At 40.7% G+C, this 25,414-nt stretch overlaps 1 protein-coding gene across 1 annotated transcript in view; it reads left to right on the top strand.

Annotated features, from left to right (window-relative positions):
* snx19b (sorting nexin 19b) overlaps positions 1-23,969 on the top strand; it is a 66,147-nt gene extending 42,178 nt beyond the window's left edge. The window contains exons 13-15 of the mRNA XM_085794814.1: positions 17,585-17,769; positions 17,911-17,998; positions 23,623-23,969. Coding sequence (XP_085650940.1) covers positions 17,585-17,769; positions 17,911-17,998; positions 23,623-23,746 — 397 coding nt within the window. The 3' untranslated portion in view covers positions 23,747-23,969. The remainder of the gene's footprint in view (positions 1-17,584; positions 17,770-17,910; positions 17,999-23,622) is intronic.
* The last annotated feature ends 1,445 nt before the right edge of the window (positions 23,970-25,414 follow it).

Here is a 25,414-nt window from a genome sequence, read left to right as displayed (position 1 = left end):
GTGAGGTAAGTTTCAAATGATTGATTGAGTGTTCCAGGTTGTAGGTGCAACAGTAAGAGAAGCTGGTCTTTCCAAGTTCGGTGTTGACAGAGGGAAGCTGCAGTGTGAGCCAGTCTTTTGAGCGTGTGCGATAGAGACCTGCATTGAAAGATACTAGTGAGTTAATATAAGATGGTTATATTCCTCCTCTTCCTCCTCCTCCTCCTCCTCGGTGTCTGTTTCCAGCGCTCACCTGAGTCGTGGCGCTCGGCAAGAGTCACGGTTGGTCTTCGGGCCTCCAGAGACATACTTGTGCAGTGACATTGTGTCTGTTGAAAACCGGCTGTGCGGCTTATTTTAGCTGAAATGTGACCTGCTTGTACACTTGTCTGTGTTTACCATAAATGGTAACTAAAATAAATCCCCGGCGGACTCGGGCGGCGAGCGCTCACACACACACACACACACACACACACACACACACACACATGCTCAGCTGATGTTTTACGTTTTATTTGAACTTTCTTGCATCACAAAGAATTCGAAGCATCTCCTGTTTTATCCCCGACGGCCGCGGATCACGTCGGGTCGAGTCGATTGTTTGGGGAAAAACTCAGCTGATTCAAAACCTCAAACATTTGTCAATTTATCTTAATCAGTTTATTTATAGAGGAAAAACGCTCACAGTGTCTTCAAGAGGATTCAAAGGACAGAGAAAGTGAATAATTTAACATGTTTCCAAACTTTAAACAGATTTTAATTGCTCAAAATCTACCTAAAACGTGTTTTATAATCGACAAATTTGCTGTGTTATGCAAGTCTAACTTTATTCTGCATCAACCAAAACAATAACAAATGTTATTCAGGCACCTTCACTGCATTTGGCTTTAGAAAAATATGCTCAAATAATAATATGACGGCTCCATCTGAGTGGAAACTCTTTAGAGATGGTTAAAATTAACTAAACTTAAACTTTTTCAGCCTAGTTATTAAAGGATAATTGCTGTTTTTTACAATCTGGACCTTATTTCTAGCATAAAATACGATCATTTACTCACCCAGATAACTTTGGTGTCATTACGAGTCGTTCTGATGAAATTATCTCCAGCCGAGAGCCGCGTATATCCATATAATGTGAGTCTACAGGGCAGCAGAATGCAGCCTCTAAATAACACATTATCTGCAGAGAAACTTGTTCATTTCACCAATATTTTGTTATGATAGGCTAGTGCTATTCCCCTCTGAGTCCGGGGTTAGCTGTTAGCATTCTGCTGCCCTGTAGACTCACATTATATGGATATACGCGGCTCTCGGCTGGAGCTAATTTCGTCAGAACGACTCATAATGACACCAAAGTTATCTGGGTGAGTAAATGATCGTATTTTATGCTAGAAATAAGATCCAGGTTGTAAAAAACGTCAATTCCCCTTTAAATCAGTGTTATGTTTGTTAACTTAAGGTGTGAAAGTTTGGCTCCATGTTCAGACTTTGGTTTGTTTTTCTGCACAATTTCCAGTTTGTGCATCTGAAGCCTCGAGTGGAAACGACAGAAGAATCTTCCAGGTTTGGTGGAGGTGGAAAAATTTGGTGCATCGATTAAAAAAAAAAAACTGCAATAAAGTGCCGTGGAAACAGACGGAGCAGATAAATCAGCCGGTTTCATGGAGCGTGTTACTCGGATACGGATGTCTTGTCGGCGTCGCATTAAAACACGAAACAAGCAAATTGTCTCTGTGGTTTCCCGTCGTTGGAGGTTTGACCGCTGCTTTTTAAATCATGTCGTTCGCTTGCAGCTTTTTCCTTCTGGAGCAGTTTTATGGAAACACACAATAATTCACAGTTTTTTTTGTGTGTGTTTTTTTTTTAATCCAGATTTCTGGAAATTTGGTTTTAAAATTTGTGCTGCAATTTGAGGTTAAATATGATTAATGTCGGTGCCGTCGTCGGTCAAACGGCCACACAGGCACCGCTTAATTTAACCATCAAGACGACAGGACCTGTGGAAAACACACACACCTCCCCCCTCCCCCTCTCCACCTCCACAAGTGTGAGTGTGCACGAGCTGCCAGGAGCTCGGCGGGTGTTGAAATAAAACATAAGTAACGTCTCGCGCTCGCTTTTACTGTAGCGCCCTGTGTTAACCCTCAGATGTCGATCAGCTCAGTAAACGGCTCTGAAAATGGAAAAAAAGCTGAACTTTAACGTCTGTTTGCGTCTGTTGCAGGATAGAAAACCTACAGTATGGATTCCTATAGTTTCCATTAGAGAAGTTAAAGAAGCAGGCAGATGTGACAGATGTGTTGCACCTCTGGAAACTCGGTGCAATGCAGTGCAGTTGCTCGGGGGGGATTTTCCTCTGAGGACTTATAGTAGTGTGTCACCTGCACTGTAAACGTCTCTTTCCTGGCAGACGCAGCGCTGCAGTAATCACTAGCAGAGCGAGGAGCTGGCTCGCTCGCTGGCTCGCCGTGTTCTTTTCTGTTCGTGAGAGCGGCGTGTTTTTCACCCGGGCGGTCTCGGGTCAGCTGCAGTCGACTCGTCCAGCACCGCTTGTGTACGACGACTGACGCTGCTAAATCGGTCCACGCGGCTCTATTTTTTTCTCCCTCTGCAGAGACTTTACGTAGCTCTCTTCTCTTCTCCTGATGTGAACCACACGTTTATTTGAGTGGCGGGCGCTCTCTCTCTCTCGCTGTGTTTGTTCGGAGCCACACGAAGCCCACAGGCCTGAAAAATATCTGTGACAGGAGCGGAGCTGCTGGTTTTCATGGAAGCAATAACAAGACGCCACCAGACCACAATCTCTCATATAGAGTTACTCGGCATTTGTCAGCTCTAATTGGACCAAAACACTCCACTCCACTGTGTGTGTGTGTGTGTGTGTGTGTGTGTGTTTGTGTGTGTGTGTGTATGTGTGTGTTTGCACTGATGTATCTCAGTGTTTGTCTTGTGTGTTACATGCATCAGTTTTACATTAATGAGACATGAAAGGAAACATGTTAGTGTTAATGTTGATGTCACACAGCAGGTAAATTTATGGGATTTCTTGGTTTGTGTTTCATGGTGTGTGTGTTCAGACGGCGAGGAGGAGGTTTCACGTCATCGTTCTGCTGCTCCGACTGGTCTGAGGTCAGCTCTGTCGCTGCTACATTAGCTCAGAGGAAACAGACACAGGTTCATCCTGAGAGCAGCGTTGAGTGTTGAAGCTGCACAACGCCGTCTGTACGACTCATTACAGGACACAGGAACAAGACTGACTGTCTGATTAAAGGGATAGTCCAACATTTTGGCAAATTGGCCCATTGCCATAATCCCTATAGTCAAAGCAGTAGGTTCGTTACCTTTAATTGTCGGTGCAAGCTATTTTTAGAACGGCGGAGCAGAGCCGCGAGCTGCTCAGAGCTACACTACGGAGGCTCATTATGGGATTTCTTGGTTTCCCTCATCAAACTCATCAAATACACAATCCAACAACTCCACAACGCTCTGGTGGACGTTGTGACCTGCACATTCACCACGCTATGAGATAATAACACAACGTTACCAGACAGAGTTGTTTTAGAGGGAAATAATGCAAAACCGCTGATGTGCGTTGCCTTCAGGGGCAGTTTTTCATCAAGCAGACTCTGTATTTCCCTCTAAAACAACTCTGTCTGGTAACGTTGTGTTATTATCTCATAGTGTGGTGAATGTGCAGGTCACAACTTGTCCACGAAAGCGTTTTGGAGTTTTTGGATTGTGTATTTGCGGTGGTGCGGGTCTCTGGCCGCAGCGGAGACAGCTCCGTGACTGTGTGACTGACCGCCGGTGAGTGCTTTGGGACGGGGGCGGCCGGCTCACAGCGCCCGCTGCACGTTGAAAACAGCAGTGATAACGTACTTTCAGGTCTGAGTCTCCAAACCCGAAACGTTTGTAAGAGCACCGGAAAAAGTTGCTATAGATTTGTCGCTAGTCGCTTTTGACAAAAAAACTCGCCATGAGGGTTTGGAAAGTCACCAGATTTAGCGAGAAAGTCGCCAAGTTGGCAACACTGGTCATTAGGGGTGTGCCAAAAAAATCGATTCACATAAGAATCACAATTCTCATTTAATACAATTCAGAATCGATATAAAATGTCCCAAAATCGATTTAAAAAAATTAAAAAATGAAACAAATCTGCTGGCTGTCGGCCTCCGTTTCCTTAGAATTTAAAAGGCAGCGTGTTTTCTTGTCTGTAACAACATCTGTTGCAAGTCTGTCCGTCCTGGGTGAGGGATCCCTCCTCTGTTGCTCACCCTGAGCTTTCTCAGATTTTTCCCTGTTCAAAGGGTTTTCCATGGAGTTTTTCCTCAGTGGATGTGAGGGTCTAAGGACAGAGGATGTTGTTATGATGCCATGTAAAGCCCTTTGAGACAAACTGTTTGTAAAAACGGGCTATACAAATAAAATTGCCTTGCCTTGCCTTGCACTATTCTTTAAAATAAAGAGGCACTTTTAATTTTGTTTCAACAGTTTCAACAATTCCATCTAAGCAGGATAAATTTAAAACTCAATAAATGTGAAAAAGACACTTTAGTCATCCTGTCTTGCAAAGCAGACTGGAGTAGATCATGAGGATCAATCAATCACTCAATCAATCAATCAATCAGCTGTTGTTGTCCTGCTCAGTCTCATTGGGATCAAAAAACAAACTTTCCATCTAGAAACAGAGTGGCTGGAGGAGGAGGAGGAGGGAGTGGAGGGGCGGCGTCTGGGGAGCGATCCTGTAGCGGTGACACAACCCTTTGGACGGGCTTTAATTCTGGAAAGCGGGATGGATTATTTTTAATAATGTGTGTGCTGATTAGAGATTTTAATCCTCTTAGGGCTGCATGAGTCTTATATTTTCCTCTCTATTTCTGTATCGTTTACGGCGCCAGATATCCAGTGTTTTTCTGGCACGTTCGATTCCTGTCGCAAACCAGAACACTTGGGTCAACTGATTTTTACTTCTTTTTCTTTCTTTTTTTTCCACAGAATATCATCTATTACTAACCACAGCTTGTAATTTGGCAATGTGCTGCTGCCAGTGCTGTGAGATGATGAGGAGCAAATACTATATCTCACCCAACTTTGGGGAACATGTAGCTCAACCAAATGTGGCTTCAGGGAGAGGTTTCTTCTCCAAGCCTCCACGATATAGTTTTTATTTTCTATTTTTACCTCAGCTAAAGAACAATTGAGAATTGTTTCCCCTGCTATAAAAGACCTCAGAAGTACAACTACAGCATTTTATCTTCACGTACAAGCATGTTAGATAAGGTAAGGTGAGATAAGATAAGGTAATGTGAGGTAAGGTAGGATAAGGTGAGATAAGGTAATATTAGGTAAGATGGGATAAGATGAAGTAAGGTAATGTGAGAAAAAATAAGGTAAGGTAAGAATAGATAAGGTTAGATAAGGTAATATTAGGTAAGACGGGATAAGATAAGGTAAAATAAGGTAAGGTGAGACAAGATAAAGTGACCTAAGGTAAAATAAGGTAAGGTAAGGTGAGAGAGGATAAGGTGACATAAGATAAGGTAAGGTCATGTGAGATAAGACAAGGTAAGGTAAAGTGAGGTAAGGTGAGATAAGGTAAGATAAGACAAGATAAGCCTTTAGATTTTGTTCTTCATTGTCAGTGGTGGTTAAGGCCAACAGAAAATGTGGAGATATTAGTTGTAGTTTCTCTTATACGTTTCCTCTTGTCATCTATGACTCTAGAGTTGTTGGAAACAATGCTATACCTTTGTTTTACTTTGAAAACTCCAGAATGCCTCAAATTTGTGTGGGCTGTGGCTCTACCAACCGGTCAAAACCAGAAAAACTTTTTTTTTTCAGATCGATAACCAACGCTCAGTAACCAAATAACAACTGATAGGGTAGGATAGGATTTAGATGCTCTGTTGAGTGTCTGTGACTCGGCTTGTGCCGATCGGCAACCCGATCCTCTGTCAGCGATTGAGGGGACGATCTGCGATGTTTCTTTTTTTTTTTTTTGCCGATGTTATAAAACACATCCACGTTCACTTTTCTCTGGCTGAGCTGATCAGCAGTAAGATCTTCTACTTTTGAACTCAACTTAAACAAAGTGCAGCCAAACACCAGGCTGTGCACACAAAGATGTCCTTGAAAGTTTGTCGTCTGACCTTCTTTAATAACTTGTCCTCATTGTGTACAGATCACATCCGATATATTTAGCTATTTTTAGATTATAACCTGCTCATGGAGCGGCTGTTGTCCGTCTGCCGTCTGCCCAATTTCACGTGAATGCAGCATGAAAAATACGATTGAGTTGCTTGCGATATACAACCGCAACGCTAGATGGGAGGAATTCCTACACAATGTCCTCTTAACATGTCAATATAGTGTTTGGGTTCTGCTACAAGACATTTCAGCAGCGAAGTTGCTAACGGACGCCATAACTGAGCATTTTAGATTTGAAAATGCAGTTTCAAAGCCAGAGTCTGAAACAAGTTGGATTCAGTTTTTCAGCACACAGTCAGATTTAATACATCAGAATCCGTATCAACCAACCCCATTGATTTTTTTTTTGCATTTCATTTGTTGTTCACTCTGATGGTGACACTTCACATCTACTTCTACAGCTAGATGTTCAATAATAGTAGCCTATTGGTGGATGACGTGGCTGAGAGGCATCATTGCCGCCGTAACCACAGGAGACCAGGGTTTGAATCTCAGTGTGAGCCTCATGTTTTGACATCGCCCGTCCTGCAATGTCACAGCTCGTCCTTCTCATTAAATGGGTTTCCTCCAAATTTAGATTGAATTTCAACTGAATTCGGAGAATATTAGCAACTGAAGATTCAAATTTACGTCCACTCACACTCAACCCTCAAATGAAGAGGAACATAGACAGAACATGATGGAAAAAATGACGTTAGTGTTTGTCTCATATATTGTGATGCGTTCAGTGGCTTCACGTACGTCTTTAGTTTTTGGTTTTCCAACAGCGATGGAGGCAGTGAAGTCTCCTCCTGTTTATCGTCTCGTGTTTCCACGTGTTGAAAAGAGGTTGTGATGTTTTTATGAGCAGCGGTGCACTGAGACTCTGCCTGCAGCTGAAATATACGGCGGTTATGTAAGATAACAGACAGACGTGTCAGCGTGAGTGATGATACGCTCACCCCGACAGCAGCCGTTAAACATGTGATGTGTTTATTTGCTGCGTTCGACTCCACATCCTGTCTCCGAGCCGGAGGGGAAGTGAGAACCAAAAAAAAAAGAAAAACTGATGCTGTGCGTTACTGTGGAACTGGGAACCGGTCTGTTGCTCATTCGCTCTGGGAGTCTGCTTCCGCTGGACTTTTATTTTGACAGTTTATCACAAATTAATAGAGGCTTTTTATTGTGTTTTCTGTTTTATAGCATTTTGGCCGTGTAGTGTACGGTGGCCCAGAGAGCTCAACACACTGCAGCTGAAGAAAACACATGCAGAGACATTCAGACTCACAACAGTGTGAGTGTTTACGGGGCTAATGCTAAGCTAACAGTATAATACTATGGGATATTGACGTTCTAATAAACCAAACAAACTCAACTTATTGTCAAACCCACTAACAGGAAGCCGTCTGCACAACTTCTGAAGTCAAGGAGAAGAACTAAAGGCCCCAGACCGGTCCCTCGCTTTATCGTGTCGAGAGCTGCAACAATTAAGCGATAAATCGAACAATAATCGATTATTAAAGCAGAAGTAAGCGATCCGATGGTTTTGGCTAACTTCGTGTCAGCAGATGGAGTTAGCAGTCCCCGCCCTCGTCCCTACGTCACCACATTCACGCGCATCCCTCGGCTGCACACACAGAGAGGACTGCCCCTTTATGCCGTTCTCTCTCCTCATTGGATAAAGGTTGTAGGATACGAGGAAAGTTTTCTCCTCGGCTTACAGCAGAGCAGAGTGACTGACAGACCCGTGTTTCAGACCAAACACTCTATAGAAGTGATTGCTGTCGGAAGATATAACTATTTAAGACTTATATTAACACAAATATTCCACTTACTTCTGCTTTAAATTAATCATCAACTATTTTGACTAATTATTCCAAATTCTCTGATTCCAGCTTCTTAAATGTGAATATTTCTGGTTTCTTTGTTCCTTTATGACAATAAACTGAGTCTCTCTTTGGTTTGTGGACAAAACAAGACATTTGAGGACGTCATCTGGTGGTTTGGGAAACTGATTGATATTTTTCAACATTTTTTAACATTTTATTGACCAAACAATTAATCGTAATCATATAAATAATCGACAGATCAGTCGATAATAAAATTAATCATTAGTTGCAGCCCTAATTGTGTCCCCAGAAACACTTTACTATTCTGAGCTCTTTCAGGTCATGTGTTGTCAAACTGATGGCTGTCATTTCTCAAGCTGCAGTGTGTTGAGCCCTCAGGGCCCCCGACCACTGTAGATATGGGATTTTTGGGTCCGACTCCGATTTCGATATTTAGTAAAAAATTCAAGGATATAATTTCTAAAGTTTGAAGACACACAAAAAGTGTTCAAATCAGTTCATATTTACATACTGACACGTCTTCATCTGGTTAAAATATGGAGCTTATGAACGACCAAAGTGTAAAAAGTGAATGTGAATAATGTGATTTAAATGTGTCACCAACAGGCGACCACATGGCGCTGATTAGTTTTGAGAATTACTGCAAATATTTTGGTCAATGAAAGAAAGTGAACACAATATACAGTATAAAGTGGGTTTAGTTGGGTTTTTTTTCTTAGAAATACTACTTTTAAATCCAAATTCATGAATTTAATTTTCAACGAAAGAAGAAAAGAAAAAAAAGATAAGAAAACAAAGATACAAAAAAGAAAACTTAACCCATTTTCTTGTATTATTGAATGTTTTTGGACTATAGATTTTTTATTTACTTACTTTTTTGTCTCTTTAAATAATACAACTACAATAAACCTGAAACATAAAATACGTGATTAATAAATATTACAACAAAACTAAATATTCTTCCTCAGGCTTTAGTCGACGCACTGATGCAGAACTGTGACTGTGATCAGCATTAACATATTGGAGGGATTTACATGAAGGTTTAAAGAGATTATCCTGAAATGGACTCGATGTTATCACTGCTTCAGTTTCCTCTCTGGAGGTCAGGGACGGTGTGAACAGCAGAGTGACGTCTCACTTCGCCGATAAACAATCGTTGGCCGAGCGCGGACAAACAGCCACGTCTCGTTACGTCTGTTATGAATTTGTGTTAATTAGCAACAGCCGGAGGAGATTTGATAAGAGATCTGCTGGCGTCAGTGGATCCTGCTGTTTTATGGCCAGAATCTGGGTCCAAAGTGGAACTGGTCCCATGTTGAAATCCAGTGTGTTTCCTGTCAGGTTTATGTTAGTTCAGGTAAAGTTGAGTGGATGTAACTTTGGAACATTGTGTTCAAACATTTAATTATTTCAATATGTTTGAAACGTGTAGAGTTGTAAATTACCTTCTTTTATTGTTTCTGACCTCACAAAGTCCAGGTGAGATCAAATTAAGTTGATGTTTTTAATTGATGTACCTAATCACTGAGGGCTTTTAGTTTAGTTTAAAGGGATAGTTCAAAATTTTGTCAAACTGGCCCATTGCCATAATCCCTATAGTCATAGCAGTAGGTTCGTTACCTTTAATTGTCGGTGCAAGCTATTTTTAGAACAGCGGAGCAGAGCCGCGAGCTGCTCAGAGCTACGCTACGGAGGCTCATGAGATTTCTTGGTTTCCCTCATCAAACTCATCAAATACACAATCCAACAACTCCAAAAAGCTCTGGTGGACAAGTTGTGACCTGCACATTCACCACGCTATGAGATAATAACACAACGTTACCAGACAGAGTTGTTTTAGAGGGAAATTCATGGAAAACCGCTGATGCGCGTTGCCTTCAGGGACAGTTTTTCAGCAAGCAATTTGCCAAAATGTTGAACTATCCCTTTAACTTTATTGTCCACCTAAGTGGAAATTTGTCTTTGGCTTCCCTACATAAAATTACAGTACACACAGACAACCCATACAAGTAGACAAGAAATAACAACAAGTAGCAGCAGCAATAGGTTCAAAGAAAAAGAAAAAGAAATCAGGTGCAGTCATTTGCATTGAGTGCTTGTATCGCACATGGAATAACAATTTTCTTATATATATTCATTTTTTTTAACGTCTCTACACCTATAATAATCAATTAATTTACTATCAATAAATGTAAATACAGGTGGACGGCACTCTTCTTCTTCCAGATGTCTAAAAATGCCAAAAAATACTGTAAACCAGTGCTGCCGTCTAACATCTGTAAAGCTATTTGGAGGCCAGAGTCTCCACAGTAACAATCTGGGGGCGGGGCTTAGAGGCATCAAGGCCCCGCCCATTCACATGCTCGACCCAATCACATCCATCAATTCTCAACTAATTAAAACCAAAACATATTAGAAAAATCCCCACTTGAACATAAAATTAACAGAAACACGATTATTTCGTTATCCGCTAACATGTAGATACCACAGCCGGCCACCAGGGGGCGTCAAGACGGGAGCTGCCATGTCGTCCATCTTTATCTCCAGTCATTGATCTCCGCTTGTTGCTCTGCACACGAGTGGCTGAAAAACTTGTTGTTGGTTTTTGTTTCATCTTTATTTTGATAGTTTTTGTTTTATTTTGTTTTTTAATCTTTACAAACTCACAACTTCCTGACACAGCGAGCCGAGCGCTACACAACTTCTATCTGAACGTTTCTTTCGAAGGTGTACAGTGTGAGTGGATGTTGGTTCTTTTTTTTTTTTTTTTTTTAGTGATGATCTGTCTTATGAAATGATCCCGAAACATCTGCGTCCCTTTAAAGCCGTGATTATAATGAGGAGAGTTCCCGTTATAGGCCTTTCAACCAATTGTTGTCTGGTATTCTTGGCATGCGCTTCATTTTCTTTTAATCATATCTGTCTGAACAGAGTCAGAGTCAAAAACACTGGAAGGGAAAAGAACATGTTGGAGCTTTGTGCCTTCAATTAAAAGCAGAGCCCAGACTGGACCAGACAGTGTCAGCATGTTAATTTAAACTCAGAGTGTGAAGCTGAATTCAGACCCCGGCTTAGTCTGTGTCTGGGGGAATAAAAAAAAAAGAAAAAAGACACTGCGACAGTATTTTTATTTGCTGCCATTCGTTAAAGGTTTAAATTGTCTTCATATATAACCACACGGAAAAACAATTGTCCTTATTCGTTAAGAGTCCGAGCTGCTGGACACGACGACCCCCCCCTCTGCATTTATGTGGTGTTAATTATCTGTATTTTATTAGAGCTGTAGACAGATTTCTTTATTTTATTTGCTTGGCGTGAGTGAAGTATGTGGTAATAGTTGGAGGTGTTTGGACCTCACAGGCCTCGGTAGAGTTTTAAAGACCGCTCTGGGGTCAAACCACAGGGTTTGGAGGGGCCGACCGCCCACTTCTATATATAAATGGATGTAAGCTGCGTCGCAGGCATTTGAGAAAATATTGTGCTAATCGTCACTGAACCTCGTTAATCTGGACGTGCTAATTATACATGCATGTGGTGGTGGGAACATTGTGTGAACACCGCAGCCTTATATGCTAATTCTTTAAGCATCGCTTTTATTTGGTGCAGCCGTTAACCAGACTCAGTAAAAAATACTGTGAAGCACTTAGAGAGCAGGAAGTCTTCAGCGGCCCACCCAAACTCTCACACGATTTCACACCCACAACCCTCTTTACCGAGGATGTCAGAAAATATTGATATATTAAAGCCCCAGTGTGTAACTTATTTGGCTTTTTATTAGCAAAAATCAAATATTGCTTTCATAAATACGTATTTCACTGAAGTGGAATCACACCCGCATACAAATGAAAGCGTCTGTTGTCTGTCTGACGTCTGCCCGATTTCAGGTGAATGCAACATCAAGAATACGTTCCGATATGCAACCGCACTGCTAGATGGGGGGAGTTCCTACATATTATACCTTTAAAATATTGTGATAGATACTGTATCGATTCTTTGGTTTATTTTTTATCAATTTATATATATTTTATCAATAGTTGTTGGTGGTTTATTTGTTGTGTTTAAGCTTTGTGTGAAGATGTATCATGTTACAGATTTAATTTATTTTTCATGTTAATCTTTTCTTTCCTGTCGGCACGTTGGATGTTAGAGAAACCGTGAAATACAGGTCAACTGTATTTGTTGTGTGTTTTCTAAAAATAGACTAGTGGGGAAAAAAATATCAACATTTGTCCTTGCTTACAGTGTACCTAAACTTTTCCAAGATAATGTTAAAGGGATAGTTCAACATTTTGGCGAATATGCCCATTGCCATAATCCCTACAGTCTAACGAGTAGGTTTGTTACCTTTAATTGTCGGTGCAAGCTATTTTTAGAACGGCGGAGCAGAGCCGCGAGCTGCTCAGAGCTACGCTACGGAGGCTCATGGGATTTCTTGGTTTCCCTCATCAAACTCATCAAATACACAATCCAACAACTCCACAACGCTCTGGTGGACAAGTTGTGCACATTCACCACGCTATGAGATAATAGAGAACGTTACCAGACAGAGTTGTTTTAGAGGGAAATACAGAGACTGCTTGATGAAAAACTGCCCCCAACGGAAACGCGCATCAGCGGTTTTGCATGAATTTACCTCAGAAATGTTGAACTGTCCCATTAAACACAGGCATTGAACACCTCCAGTACAAAAACAAAATAATAAGGTTTATCAGCAATTTGTAGAGGTTGTGAAAGAAAAAGATGAAAATAAGCCACACAGAGCCACACACCAGCACACTTAATCCAGTTTCCAGTAAATCTGACCTGGGTGCTGTACAGTACACTGCACCTATAACAAGTTATTACGGTATTACACGTCAGCTGGGATGTTTCCATGTATTTTCTGTTGGAAACGACCTCTTTCATATCGGCCGTGCACATACAGCCAGAGTCAGAAATGATTGAAAACAGATTTATTACACAACCTGGTTAAACAGCTACCAGGAATTCACTTGGTGGTGGAGATGGGTACCGGGCACGGTGTGTGTGACATACACTGACAAAATGGAACATAATATATTATATGTTTATATAAAATATGTTTTATTATATACAGAAAACAACTGAATCCTCCTTTTACCCCTGGATATTTTTGTCCACCTCTCACACTTTCCCAACTCCCCACGGTCAAATGAAAGGCCACCGGGGCCTGATTTTTGGCAAGGAGGTGTATCTTTGGGTAAACTCTGGATGTCCCAAATTTCAGAATGAAAGTCCATTTTTTGGACCCGTAATGAATTTTTACCACACCCATGACCCTTCAAGTGGATAAAATTGGGTTTTTTAATGATATAACAGATATCATCATGAAACTTCCCAAGTTTATTACTCACATTAAGACAAATATTTTTTGTATTACAAGTTTTGTCAAATTGTATGTTTAAATAGGTAAATGAGGCAATATTTAATGAAATATGCTAATGCTAATTTCCAGAACCGAAATCTGAACAATGGATAATAAAAGCCCCTTTCAAAATTCTTGTTTTATTTTGTGGACATATTATAGTCAGAAGTTTTCACTGAGGGGATTTTGGATTTTATCTCTTTTTTATCACTAAAATACTGTCACCAGCCATAAAGCCCATAGATCCCCATAGAAATGTTGTGTTTTTGCAGCAAAAACAACTGGCCGGGAAGGGGTTAAAAATGTTGAAACCCATGTCAAAAGTGATTTTCATGTTTAGTCAAGACCCAGCCCTATATGTATCACAAATATTTTGGGAGTAACTGATGTCTAGATTTTGTCCAGGGGTCATGGAAGTGACTGACAAATATGAGAAGAGTATAGTGGATACGTTGAACTGTGAAGCTCTTTCAGAGTCAGAAACACCGTCAGCGTCGGAGCTCTGGCGTCCGTCGCGCTATTATAAAATACCACGGGGGTGAAAATATGCAAAATAGTGGAAACCAAGAATGGTGGCTGGCACCGCCGGTCCTCTGGGTTTCTCGGCGGAGCGGGGGGGGGGAAGCGTCCAGAGCGAGCTAATGAAATAACTTCATTAAGGGCCCACATGAAGCGAGCGAGCACCAGGCAGAACATTGAGCCCTGAGGGAGGTCGCTGGTTCTCTTTAGAGGTTTTAAACAATATTGCGTAACAGCATCTGCACGGCGTTAAACATTTTTTCTGGGGGTGTCTGCAAGTCCTGGAAACGACTCGCTCCTCACAAGGATCTGAAACGATCCCAAGGCTGGGATGTCGACTTCCTCTCCGCTCTGGTTCTGATTGTGTTAAGGGGAGACACTGCAGGTGAATAGGGTAAACATTTTAAATAACAGATATCACCATGGAACTTCCCAAGTTTATCACTTACATTAAGATAAATATTTTTTGTATTACAAGTTTTGTCAAATTTAATGTTTAAATATATAAATGACGCAATATCTGATGAAATATGCAGTAATTTGCATATATTTCCAGAACTGAAATCTGAAAAATGGATAAAGCTACTTTCAAAATTCTTGTTTTATTTTGTTGACATATTACAGTCATAAGGTTTTACAGAGGAGGATTTTGGATATCTCTTTTTATCACTCTGTAAATGAGAAAATACTGTCACCAGCCCTAAAAAAAAATAAAATTTCACCATGTTTTTGGGATAAAATGTTGTATAAATCAGGCTGTGAATGATATATCAACAAACCCCTCTGTAAAAACCTTCAGAATATAGACAGGAATAAAACTGGAAGGTTTCTGTCTGTAAGTGCTGCTGAAGTGGAGATTTCTCGCTCAGAGTCTGAGGAAAAACTCATTTTGAGAAAACGGCCTTTAAAGACTTGTACTGTAAAACTCCATAGATTGTTAATGTAAATCGTACTTTAATGATTGGTTGTGGACACAGAGTCGAACTTCTGGTGAATTTAGGAGAAATCTACAGACAAAAGAGACAAAATGAAGTGAAATAAAAACCTTAATGTGGATTTTCTACCATTTCTTACATGTCAAGGAAGAAAAATAGCCCAAAATCTCAAAATTGATCAGTGCATGAAAAAACAGTGTTGTTGCCTGTAGCGTCTGGCCTTAAAAAAAGAAAGGTCAGGTCACAACGAGAGGGTCAAAGTCTCCCAACGACGTGCCGCCGCCGCCGTCTGTTGAGTCTGCTGGTCACATGACCCCGAGGTCCAGGAGTCATGTGCAGCTCAGTCTGGGTCCGTTTAAAAAATCCCTGTGGGAACGAAACAGGTGACGTTTTAAAAAGCAGCGAGGACGAGATCGGTCGGAGCGGGGCAGGTCAGGCGTGAGGGGAAAAGATCAGGAGGTTAAACAACTGTTGCCAAGGTTACAAAAACACTTAACGCGCTGGTTGCTGGAGCAGAGAGAACACTAATTAGATTAGATTTGATTAGATAATATTTATTTCAAACCAAACAAAATGATATCTCACGTACAACATAACAAGAAAATCCACAGGACACCATATAACCATATATCGAACAGGAACAAACAACAACTTTTACTGAGTTTAACCTCTAGTCTACATCTAAACTATTCCATAGAATAAACCGTCCGACAGATATACACATCCTTTTAAGAGTCGATCTTACACTTTGTTGTTACAATTTGAGTTTTCCTCTGAAGTCATGTCTTCTACAACCTTCCCTCTCATGAAATAATTTTTGAATTATACTTGGAACAAGATTATTTTTTGCATTATAAATGATTGGTGCAGTTTTGAATTTTACCAAGTCAAAAAATTTTAAAGTGATAGTTCACCCAAAATTCTCTCAGGACTCTGAAACTTCTCCCAGCCCTTAGTCGACATGAGGGTGAGTAGATAATGAGTGAAATTTGAATTTTGGGTGAACTATCCCTTTAATGCAGATGCCTTCAAAAAAAAGTAGATTAGTGTGATCATTGAAACTAACATTAAAAACTGTTCTTATGGCTCGTTTTTGTAATATGTAAAGAGGCGACAGGTTGGTTTTATACGTATTACCCCCGACACAGTAACTCAAATATGGCAAAACAAGAGAATAATATTCAAGCAATATACTGTAGCACTCCAGTCCGTGGTATATACTCATTATACCACGGCTAAGGGGCGTTGTTTGGCCCGACGCAAACGACAACCCCCTTAGCCGTGGTACGTATAATGAGTATACCACGGACTGGAGTGATATATTGCTTTTATAAAACGGTTACCAATAATGACAATATAAAAGAGGGATACGCAATCAATTTCATGTAGTTTTATTCAACCAGAAATACATATTATCCAATAAATAGCCTCACTGTGAAAAAAATAGTCCCACCTCTCCAGACGTTAGCTCCAAGTAGCTCTGCAGCTCGTCTTTTCCTCCGCTTTTTTTTCAGGTGAAAGTCACTGCTCAGTCCCCTCTACCATTGTTAACTCTGCCCGGAGGTGAAAGTTCACCTTAAACATGTGAATTCAACTACTTCAGTCCATTTTTTAACATCGTAAAAACATCGACTGTCTTTTGCTACGGACTGCAACAGTCCGTTGTCATGGATACATGACAACAACTTCCATTCATACCAGTCGTAGCTACTGTACGTGCCTGACGCGGAGTGATAGCCTACGCTGTGATAAGGCTTTAGAGTAGCCGTGGTATATGCTCATTATCCACAAGTTTCCGAACGTCATCTATGGGCAAAACTGGAAGCCAGTTTTGCCGGTTTGGTGGAATTGTACGTTTCCGTTTCCATGGTTTTCAGTCGTTGTCATAGTTGCGGTAAACGCATGGATCTATTAACGCTGGCTTTTAACACGGATGTCAATTTGTGTGATATCCACTGTTAAAAGCTGCTGTGATGATCCATGCATTTTACAGATTTTCATTGAAAAAAAAAAAAAAAAATCCATGCATTTACCGCGACTACTGAAACCATGGAAACGTAAACATAAAATTCCACCGGAAGGGCAAAACCGGCAAAACAGGTTACGTTTTTGACGTTCGGAAAAAGGTGGATACCTAGAGCACTGGAAAAGAGAGTAACGACACCTCCATTGACTCCCATGGTAAGGGTTTTGCGCCCCTAGTGGCAGGATATGGGTATTGCAAAAGCGCCCAAATAACCCATTCACTCCAATGTATGTGTGTTGCCCACTTGCTTGTAAATTGATGAAAACGGCCGTGTTTTTGTTTTTAGGTGTCTTGGTCATATCAAGTTATACTTATAATTTGTTTATTACAAAATGTAGATTGAAACAATAATGTAGCAAACTGTTTTTTTTTTGTTTTTGTTTTTTTTACTCGCCTATGTGTTAATGTTTATCTGTAAAGGGTCCTCAATGATGCTATTAACGTGGGTGATCTATAAATGCAGAGATGTCAGTTCTTGGGCGCTTTTGCAATCCCCATGTTCCACCATCAGGAGGCGCTTCCATTGAACTTCCATGCGTGTCGTTACTCTCTTTTCCAGTGCTCTAATTATACCACGGTTAACAACCAATCAGATCGCTGGATTTCACCTTTCCGTTTTATAAAAAATAAGTAGAGACTGTTGGTTAAGTATGTACCTGGATCGCCTCAGACTAACCGCTGCTGTGTGTGTGTGTGTGTGCTGCAGGTGGCTGGACGTGGGCGTGGCCAACCTGACGTGTCGGCGCTACTGGGTTCTGTACCTGCAGGTGGTGCAGGAGGCCGTGTGGCCCGGCGGCGCTCTGCCCACGGCGCTGCCGGAGGAACGCAGCCAGACGGAGAGGGACGAGGCCAAGCAGCAGGCGCTGGGCTGCCTGATGAGGCTGCTGCCAGGTACACACACACACACACACTAAACACACACACACACACACACACACACTAAACACTAAACACACACACACACACACACACTGCACTGCCAGTTACACGGTGGTACAGTTTGTCATCGTCCACATGTTGATGTTTTTCCAGATGTGGTGTCAGACATGTTGGGCTCAGACAAGTACAAACTCAGCTGGACGACGGCGCTCGACTCTCTACAGGACCCCTACATCAACAGGTAATACTACTACACACACTACTACACACTGTACTACACACTGTACTAGACACTGTACTACACACTGTACTACACACTGTAGCCTACTACACACTGTACTACACACTGTACTACACACTGTACTACACACTGTAGCCTACTACACACTGTACTACACACTGTACTACACACTGTACTACACACTGTAGCCTACTACACACTGTACTACACACTGTAGCCTACTACACACTGTACTACACACTGTACTACACACTGTACTACACACTGTACTACACACTGTAGCCTACTACACACTGTACTACACACTGTAGCCTACTACACACTGTACTACACACTGTACTACACACTGTACTACACACTGTAGCCTACTACACACTGTACTACACACTGTACTACACACTGTACTACACACTGTACTACACACTGTACTACACACTGTACTACACACTGTACTACACACTGTACTACACACTGTACTACACACTGTACTACACACTGTAGCCTACTACACACTGTACTACACACTGTAGCCTACTACAGTGGTCCTTGAGAGGGTTCAAGGGGGTCCTCAACTTTTTATTAAAATTTTATCACTTTTTTCTGGAATTTTTAAACTTTTTTTGAGAATCTTTTTTTTTTTTTTTGACATTTTTCCACTTTTTCTAGAATTTAAAACTTTTTTGGGAGAAATGTTCCTCTTTTTTTGACATTTTTCCACTTTTTCTAGAATTTAAAACTTTTTTGGGAGAAATGTTCCTCTTTTTTTGACATTTTTCCACTTTTTCTAGAATTTAAAACTTTTTTGGGAGAAATGTTCCTCTTTTTTTTGACATTTTACCACTTTTTCTGGATTTTTTTTTTAAGTATATTTTTTGGATAGTACAGTTGAGACAGACAGGAAACGGGGAGGCAGAGAGAGGGGGGATGACATGCAGCAAATGGCACCCGACGCGGGACTCGAACCGGGGCCGACCACAGCGAGGACTGTGCCTCTATACATGGGGCGCCCGCTCTAACCACTACGCCACGCGACGCCCCCTTTTTCTGGAATTTTTAAACTTTTTTTTCTTACTTTTTCTTGAGAATTTTTTGAGAATTTTTACCAATCAGAAGAGAGAAGGAGGCTCTGAGCCGCTCTTCTGATTGGCTGACTGTTTTCTAAAGTAATCGAATAAAAACAGAGCAGATTTCAGAATAAAACACTCAGAGAAACCAAATGTAAAAAGAGTGCTAGGTGGGCGGGGCTTGGTGTGACATCACAAAGTGACAGGAAGTCCTGACGGCTGGTTTTAAGGTTCAGTTTCTGAATACAGGCTGTGTGCATTTCTCTGTGGACTGAGGCTTTGATACTTTCACAGTATTAATATAGAACCTAGAGCTGCTTTATAATCACACTACACATGGACATCTACCTTTATACTGTATGGAGCTTTAATACAAACATCTACCTTTATACCGTATGGAGCTTTAATACAAACATCTACCTTTATACCGTATGGAGCTTTAACACAAACATCTACCTTTATACCGTATGGAGCTTTAACACAAACATCTACCTTTATACCGTATGGAGCTTTAATACAAACATCTACCTTTATACTGTATGGAGCTTTAATACAAACATCTACCTTTATACTGTATGGAGCTTTAACACAAACATCTACCTTTATACTGTATGGAGCTTTAACACAAACATCTACCTTTAACTTTATGGAGCTGTAAACGTTGTGTTCACGTCTGTCAGGTTTTGTGTTTACTCTGATGTTCCCTCTCTGTTTGCTGACTCATGCTAACGAGCAGGTGTGTCTAATAAAGTTGTCATGGAGGTTATGATCTCATTCACACTCACCTGGAGCTCTAACGTGTGGACGGACTCGTCTGCTAAACAACAGCTGAACCGTTCACAGATGTAGAGTTAGAATCAGTCACTTCCACTTAACGTGGAGTCTAACGAACTCTGTTTTTCTTGTTTTTGTGTTCATCAGCGAGAAAAAAAAAGCTGATTTCATGGTTAAAAATCTGGATGTTGCACGTTAACTACCTGCAGACAGGGACAGCGTGTCTCTCTCTCTCATTTGGATAAATTGACCACATGTTAGGGATTGAAACGGTTACTTAAAAAAAAAATTGGAGCTGTTAAAGTTAATGTGGTAATGCAATAAAGCTTAGTCGGAGCCTGTCTTTGTATGCAGCCTGTGGTCTGTGTCTTTGTCACCCGTCCGTTGAAATATAGTAATGTTGGTAAAGTTTAAAAATAAAGGACTCATGTCATTATTGTTATTGATAAAGAATCCATTTCTGAAGGTCAAAATTAATTCTATATTTTACTCTTTGGTCCACACTGAGAGGAAACCAACAGTGTCATTTCATTTTTTTATCTTTCATTTTGTTAATGTGGTACGACAGGTGCATTTATTCATGTATAAATCTGATGATATATAATGTATTTATTATGACTCTTCTGCCGCATCTCGCTTCAGCTTTAAAATCACTGACTCCAGCTGAAATAAGATTTTATCCCTTTGTTTGTTTGCCAGACTGAGTCTGTGTTTGTGTGTTAGATCTGCAGTTCGAAAGTTCGAAGTTCGAAAAGTATTATTCTTGTTTTGTCCAATTTTGATTTTAATTTTATTACTATCAAGCAATAGTTTAAATTTGAATACCTTCAGTTTATCTTTGTATATGTCTTTATATATGTTAGTATATGCCTATATATTAGAGAGATAAAGATTAGTGATAATATATTAGAATAAATCCAGCTAAATAAACCTATAAATTAACTTACTGCATAGATTATAATGATAAGGAAACTTGATAGCTGATTTATGAATAGAAAATAATTATTTTTTCATATCCGAAAAAAATATTCTATTTTTTTTTATTTCTTTCTTCAGTTCATCCATATCATATATACACATACACACACAAAATAACAAAGCATACCCTCTCATGCGTACATATACTGATCAATACAATAGTAAACGATGTTACTAGTCATTGAATCAGTAATAATAACATAACACAAGTATCAAGTGAGTAATGGAAATGAAAAATAAAATAAGTAAATAACTAAATAATATATTATAATATTTTATAATAATAAAAAAAACACCAACAGCTATAACACAAAAAAATAAAAATAAATTATATATCTATCGGCAAATTATTAAAGAGATTATTTTCATTTTCATTGTCTTTATAAAGTATTTATTTGTTATGTCTGTCCATTACTTTCTGTCATTTAAATTTTCATTGAACTTTTAAGAAACATACAAATAAGTACAGGTTCAAGATACACATGTTTTCTTTTGTGTGTTTTGGTGCTGACATCCTCTCGCATACAAAAAGCAGAGATTATGAAATCCAAACAAATATGACGCATAAGGAATCCACATGAGAAGAAACCGAGTCCACCAAATAAATGATACAAGGTGCTGCATTTAGTCTCTGGTCTGCTTTGTGTAACTCCAAAAAAGTTCCCAAGAGCTCATCTCGTCTTCCTCTTTGCCTTTCAACCTACAGAGCAGCTTCATAGGTTGCTGTCTCCTGCTGTCTCCGCCATTGCACCCAGCCACTCCCTCAGAGTAGGAGACACGGCCGTCCTCCAATGTCTTAGAGTCACTCTGGAAGCTGTAATCAGGCCCACCATGATAACAGAAAATGTTCCTTTAGATATATTTGGTAACTGAGACCTGTCCCCTAGAAGACACATAACAGGAGTCAAGGGGACTGCTGAACCACACCATTCACTCAGGAAGTCCACAACTTCTACCCAGAATGGAGCCACTAATGTACAGTTCCATATACAGTGCAAAAAAGTTATGTCTGTCCATTACTGTATTATTTCTTATTTCTTTTAACTAGGGCCGGGACTTTAACGCATTAATTACGATTAATTAATTACACAAAAATTAACACGTTAAAAAAATTAACGCATTTAATCGCACTTATTAATTTTTTTATTTTTTTCAAATTTTTATTTATTTTTTTTCCTCACGTGTGTCTACGTGCGGTGCGCCCGCACGCGAAAGAGGCGGCAGTTTGAGAGGCTGACTGGCAGAGATGAGAGCTGAAAAACACCATCTCTGATCTCTGCCTGCACATAGATAGGCTACACAAGTTGGGTTTCCATCCACCTTTTCTTATGCGCATTTTGTGAAAATGCGCATAAATACTTGAATGGAAACGCCAGAAATTCGAATAAAGGCAGTAAATGCGCATAAAAGTTTATACGCTTGGAGGGGGTGGATTTGTCAGCGTATCGAATAAAGGAAATGCGAGTTTTTGTGATGGAAACAGATTATGCGAATTGAGGCAGAGTTTGTGGGTGAAGCTGCTGGACTTCACCCAGCGACGCCCCGGTCTCCCAGCTCTCCTCTCTGCTGCACCGCAACACAAACGCGCTCCGTAACCCATAATCTTTTGTTTATGACGGTTAAGACTACACAAACACATGCCGTAACATCGTTATGTAACTTATTGATTTTTCACCGGCTTCGTATGTAAACAGATGCACATGGAGGAGAGGAGCATAACCAAAACAGCGGAAAAGCGAGCGGACCGTCACAGTTCCTACTGTCTTTCTGTGTAAATATCTCATGTTACAACATGAAAACCTGCAGCTTATATTCAAGTGCGGCCTATATATGTATTTTCTTTTAAAATGTAGCTGGTGCGGATTATACAGTTGCGTCTATAGTCCGGAAAGTACGTAAATTGTCCATGATGTTGAGTGTCAGCTGAGTGTCAACTGTTGGATACATTCACGCTCTCTTATGACGTAATCTCACGGTGCACTCCTCCTAATCGCAAAACACTAATGAATGGAAACGGGCATAAATTCGCTTTGCTTTTTGCGCATTTTCACAAAATCCGCTTTTAAATTCGATACGACTTGGATGGAAACCCAGCTACAGACACGGGCGCACGCTAAATGCGCTATATAGCGCTAATTGCTCAGCTGCAGCGCTATATCTATGACCTGTCACTGTCACAGGTGCAGCTCATCTCATTATGATAGGACTTCACCCTCAGAGCTGTCTGTCTTCAGACTGTCCTGACCTGTCCCTGAACATCACACAGGGACAACATGGAGCTGCTGTGTGATTGGTTACTGAGTTTTATTAATGTTTACATCAGGCTGAGTTCAACAAATCAGTTTATGCTACTGTGATTTAAGTAGCCTAGTTAAATACTACAGTAATCATCATAGTGTATTGGAAGGAAAGACCATTTAATCTGTATGTATCAAATATCGATTAATGAACTAATCGATAATTTGCATCCCTAGTCTGTTGGTCTTGGTTAAGTACCACCTTGAATGCTTAAGCTTATGTATTCAGTCATTCAATGGTATACTAAAATCCATGTGAAAAAAAAAATGCTTCTCACTGTTCTCAGGTCAAATATTTATATGCGATTAAAATGCGATTAATTGCGATTAATTAATTACAAAGCCTCTAATTAATTCGATTAATTTTTTTAATCGAGTCCCGGCCCTACTTTTAACATGTCAGAAACAAACTGAAACTAACTAACTAACTAACTGAGACTCACACCAGCTTTGTTATCGTAGCTTCGTGTTAACTAACTTAACGTCTTGTTCTCCGTGTGTTTTTCCGTAGACACCTGGTCTTCTGCATCCTGGACCTGCTGCTGGAGTTCCTGGTTCCCGAGCGTCCGGACGAGAACTTCCAGAGGAACCTGCTGCAGACGCTCAGCAGGAACCCGGAGAAGCTGCTGTCCTGAGGAGGAGGAGACTCCTCCGCGGGGTCGATATGTTTACACACACACACACACACACACACACACACACACACACACACACACACACACAAACACACGGTGCATTCGAAGCAGCTTTAATCGTTCTTGTTTGATCTCACTCTGATACGAACATGTGGCAAAGCTTCATCCATCCAGCCGCTTCCTGCCGGCTCGACTCCCCGGCTTCGGCTAAACTCACTTCAGATGGTTTTCACTATCACCCCCCAACACACACACACACACACACACATACACACCTCCCCCCCGCAGACCTCACACCTGCTGCAGGATTTAGCTTTTTCCCGCCAACGTCAATCTGAAAAGTCTCAGAGGGGGATTGGGATTTGGATTTGGATTTAGCGTCACTGTTTGTTGGATGTGACGCTTCCTGAGCCTCGGCTTCACCGGGTCGACCATCATCACATCGGCACTTTCTCAACTACTACACGTGCACAAACTTTAATCAAACGTGTAAATTTGATCTAGTTTATGAATTTATGATGTGAAATTGACTGTGAAATTGGCTGTGGCTCAGTTTTTTCCTCATTTTTGAACCATTTGCCTTCAAGTTTTTCATTTTCCCCCCCTGCACATCGTCCAACCCTGTGATCCGACAGCCGATACGACTCTGATCTGTTTGTCACAGGAAGTTTTTGAAGCTGTGGACACTGATAATATTAAAATTAAAATCTATAATCAATATAAAATAAAAACCTCATGCTCACTGAGCTCGGTGTTAAATCCAGTCAGGTGTCAGGTGTGATAATAATGCAACAATAAGCACACAGACTTTTCTGATATATAGTAACGTTACCCTGGTTGCTATGGTTACAATATTAAGGCGAAGTTATAGGTTTAGGAAACATAAGAAGGTTTTATAAGGACGACTTTAACCTTTAGACGACCTTTGTTGTCACAGTAACAATAGCAACAACATCATGGATAATAAGAAAACAACACGAGCAGCTACTTTCCTGTTATAATCGCTACGGCCACTAGATGTCGCCTAGCAACCAGATGTAACTATGAGTCACAGTCGACCCGTGAGCTCATATCTCCTTTTCCCCCCCATCCATCATTTCAAAGAGTTTCTAGTTAAAGGGATAGTTCAACATTTTGGCAAATTGGCCCATTGCCATAATCCCTATAGTCATAGCAGTAGGTTCGTTACCTTTAATTGTCGGTGCAAGCTGTTTTTAGAACGGTGGAGCAGAGCCGTGAGCTGCTCAGAGCTACGCTACGGAAATACGCTCATGGGATTTCTTGGTTTCCCTCATCAAACTCATCAAATACACAATCCAACAACTCCACAACGCTCTGGTGGACAAGTTGTGAGCTGCACATTCACCACGCTATGAGATAATAACACAACGTTACCAGACAGAGTTGTTTTAGAGGTAAATACAGAGACTGTTGATGAAAAACTGTCCCTGAAGGCAACGTGAATCAGCAGTTTTGCATGAATTTCCCTCTAAAACAACTCTGTGTGGTAACGTTGTGTTATTATCTCATAGCGTGGTGAATGTGCAGCTCACAACTTGTCCACCAGAGTGTTGTGGAGTTGTTGGATTGTGTATTTGATGAGTTTGATGAGGGAAACCAAGAAATCCCATGAGCCTCCGTAGCGTAGCTCTGAGCAGCTCACGGCTC

Source organism: Trachurus japonicus, chromosome 13 (genome assembly GCF_045865225.1).
Source record: "Trachurus japonicus isolate A0001 chromosome 13, Traja_1.0".
Classification (NCBI taxonomy): Eukaryota; Metazoa; Chordata; class Actinopteri; order Carangiformes; family Carangidae; genus Trachurus; species Trachurus japonicus.
The sequence above is the reverse complement of the archived record's forward strand: the minus strand, read 5'-3'. Positions and strand labels throughout refer to the sequence as shown.